General features: G+C 40.4%; 1 protein-coding gene across 1 annotated transcript; it reads right to left on the bottom strand.

The window, feature by feature from the left end:
- Positions 1-1318: 1318 nt before the first annotated feature.
- On the bottom strand, positions 1319-2965 carry LOC116139952 (serine/threonine-protein kinase WAG1-like). Its single transcript, XM_031425596.1, has one exon. The coding sequence runs from the start codon at positions 2960-2962 to the stop codon at positions 1466-1468; it is 1497 nt and encodes a 498-aa protein (XP_031281456.1). The 5' UTR covers positions 2963-2965; the 3' UTR covers positions 1319-1465.
- Positions 2966-3248: the final 283 nt, after the last annotated feature.

Genomic DNA, 3248 nt, shown 5'->3' with positions numbered 1-3248 from the left:
ATTTTAGACACAAATGCCCTCGTAAGTTTGTCAAATAACAATTAGTCCAATTGTGCAAAATGACTTAACCCCTACATTTGAGAATTTGCTAAAACACCTCAGCCACGATAAAAGTTTAAAATTTAATAAAATATCCCCAATCACCCAAAACGACTATCAATCGTCATCGACAATTGCCAAAATGGCGCACATCCAATCGGTTGTATGCCGATCTAGTCGGAAACAGCCAGAACTTCGACGACGATATGGTCGTTTCTAACCATATCGGTGCACGGTCGGCCAGATCTAACCGATCGTGTGCCATTCCAGCAATGGTAGCCAACGGCCGACAGTCGCTTGGGTGACTATGTGTATTTTGTTATATTTTAAACTTCTATTGTGACTGAGGTATTTTAGTTAAATTCTCACATGTTAGGGGGTTTAACAGTGATAATCTAAATAATATTGTAATAATATTTTTTTTTTTAAAGGGCAATTTAGTGAAAGGGTTTCCCATAATTATTTTATTCATCCTAACCAAACATATTAATTAGTTATATCTACAAGTATAACCGAACATATTAATTATTTATATCCACCAGTTTAACCAAACATATATTATAAAACATTTTCCTTAATCTTCATGTGAAGTTATCTTACTGATAATCTTATATTTTTAGTAATACAATATTCCTTAAATCAAACGACCCTTATAACTAAAAATTCTTGCTCCGCCATTTTTCATGACTTCAAACATATTTATGCTATTTTTAAAGCTTACAATATAATTTTAGAATCATATATTATCAAATATCTAATTAATTTTCGTCAAATTTCAATATTGTGAAAATGACAATAATGATAAACTGTCACTAGTGAGTGGAGGTACTATTTGTATTGATATGTAGTTTGACCTTTTCAAGTGTGCAATGTGTGTATCATATTTTTGAGCTTTGGTTTTGTCTTTTTCTTTTCCTTCCAGGAAATGGGCTTTTTTATCTCTCAATAACCCCATCATAAGAAGTAAGAAGACTCTTTCATCCGGTTAGTATTGGGCTGCTTTTTGTTGGATCCCCTATTATTGGGCCTTGAGATCCAACTGATCTTGTGCTCAAGCCCATTAGATGAGTACACTTGGGTATACCAATACCAGAATTCTAACCAACCAAATGAAAGGTGTTGTGTTTTGTCTTGTAAGACTTTAAATCTTAATGCAAAATAATCAGTCCATGAAAAAATAAGCGTGAGTTGATATAGCATATTCCCATACCTTAGTGATTATAATGATCATACGAGATATTATTTATTTTGGATATGTGGAATTTTATTTATGCAACTAAAGATGAATCTTCATTATGTATTTTTGATTAATATACAAAAACTCACATCCATGTAAAATAAAATAAAAAATAAAAACCTCCATCTTCTTTACTCTCTAAAACTCCTCACTAAATATTCCGACCTAATTAACAAAAAAATAAAAAAACTAATATAATTTCCCTTCTTTATTACTGTTATTAACATAGGAGTATTTATAGTAATTACTATTATTTTGATGACAATTTAAATTAAATAAATTACTATTAAACCCCATATTATTTTTCTTCCTTAAAAACGAAATTTTCTTCCACCAGCATCGCCTGTTCTTGTGGGAAACATTCACCATGCCGCTCACGTGCGACCTTGTTCTTCTCACGAGCCCTCGTACTTCCGGCGGCTTGTAGTTCCTTATTAACGGCCACTTAACCCCGTCAAAAAAGGGGTGACGTTTAATATCCGTTGCACCCCTGGCGCATCCTAGCCTCCTCCGTGGGTCTTTCACTAACAATTTCTCAATCAAATCTCGCGCTTCCGGCACTCCTTCCTCTTCGTTTTCCTCCACGTGGATTTTCACCTGTCTGATCGACGCTATATTACGCAGCGTGCACTCTTTGCTCCCTCCCTTAAACGGCGTTGCACCGTACAACAACTCGTGTAGTAAAATCCCGAAAGCCCACCAATCAACTCCGTTGCCGTGACCGTTACCAGAAACCAACTCCGGCGCTAAATACTCATGCGTACCAACACAAGATTTTGAAAACGCCGTCACCGGCTCCGCCACGAACTCCGCCTCCATCTCCTCTGTTTCGCAGCGGTTCGCTACCAAGCCGAAACAATTGCACCCGTTCTTTCTGCGTCGGAACTTATCACCAACCCGATGAACCCGGTTTTGAATAGTGGGGACCACGTCGGCTTTGAAACACAAATCGAAATCTGATAACATGATGTGTCCATCCTCACGTAGAAGAATGTTCTCCGGTTTCAGATCACGATAAACGACGCCGAGAGCGTGGAGATATTCCAAAGCGACGAGCGTTTCGGCGGCGAAGAATTTGACGGCCTGGATCGAGAAGCGGTTGCGAGGCTGCTTGCGGAGGAGCGAGTGGAGGTCGCCGTTTGGACAGTAGTCAATTAATAGACACGTGTAATGAGAGACTTCGAGGTGGGCGTAGAGTGTAGGGAGAAACGGGTGGTCGAGCATGGAGAGAATCTCGGCCTCCATTTGAACATGAGAGAGTTTCTTGGAGCTGAGTGAGTCTTTATCGATGACTTTGAGGGCGAAGGCGGCGGAGCTGCAGTCTCTGAGGTGGCAGAGGAACACTCTCCCAAGATTCCCCGTGCCGAGGTGGCGCACGAGTTTGAGATGTTTGAGGTGGAGCTTTCCGTAGGAGGAGAGCGTCGTGGCGGCCTTAATCGCCGACCAATGAGGATCCCATTTACGACTAACGGTTGTGCTTGTAGCGTTGTTGGTGTTTGAAGGCGTTGAGGTGGTGGAGGAAAGAATGGATTCATTGAAGCTGAGAGTGAGGCTGGAACGGGCGAGGCTGGAGCGGGCGCTGGAGGAGCCGAAGGTGCGGTCGGTGGCGGTGGAGGTGAAGCTGAGGTCGAGATCGGTGTCAGGGAAGTAGGTTTCGTCGTCCATGGTGGGTGAATAGTGAGCCATTGAGTGATGGAGATGGTTGAAGATGAGGAGAGTGGAGGTGTTTATAAAGAGGAAGAGAGAGATGGAAATGAATTAAATAAGGAGTTTGGTTGACCCAACTGTAATAGAGTGGAAAGAGAGGGAGAGAGATTAGATTGAATAACAATGGCGGTAGGTTGACCCGATTGATATTTTGTTTTCTTGTTTAATTAGTAGATTAAATCAAATTTAATTAATTAGTTTAATAACGGCTAAATTCTTTAACAATGTTACCTCTAGTTTTTACATCAAATCTACGGGGTTAAGA

The sequence above is a fragment of the Pistacia vera genome, unplaced genomic scaffold (genome assembly GCF_008641045.1).
Source record: "Pistacia vera cultivar Batoury unplaced genomic scaffold, PisVer_v2 Contig36, whole genome shotgun sequence".
In the NCBI taxonomy this organism is placed as follows: Eukaryota; Viridiplantae; Streptophyta; class Magnoliopsida; order Sapindales; family Anacardiaceae; genus Pistacia; species Pistacia vera.
This window is presented reverse-complemented; position numbering and strand designations above follow the sequence as displayed.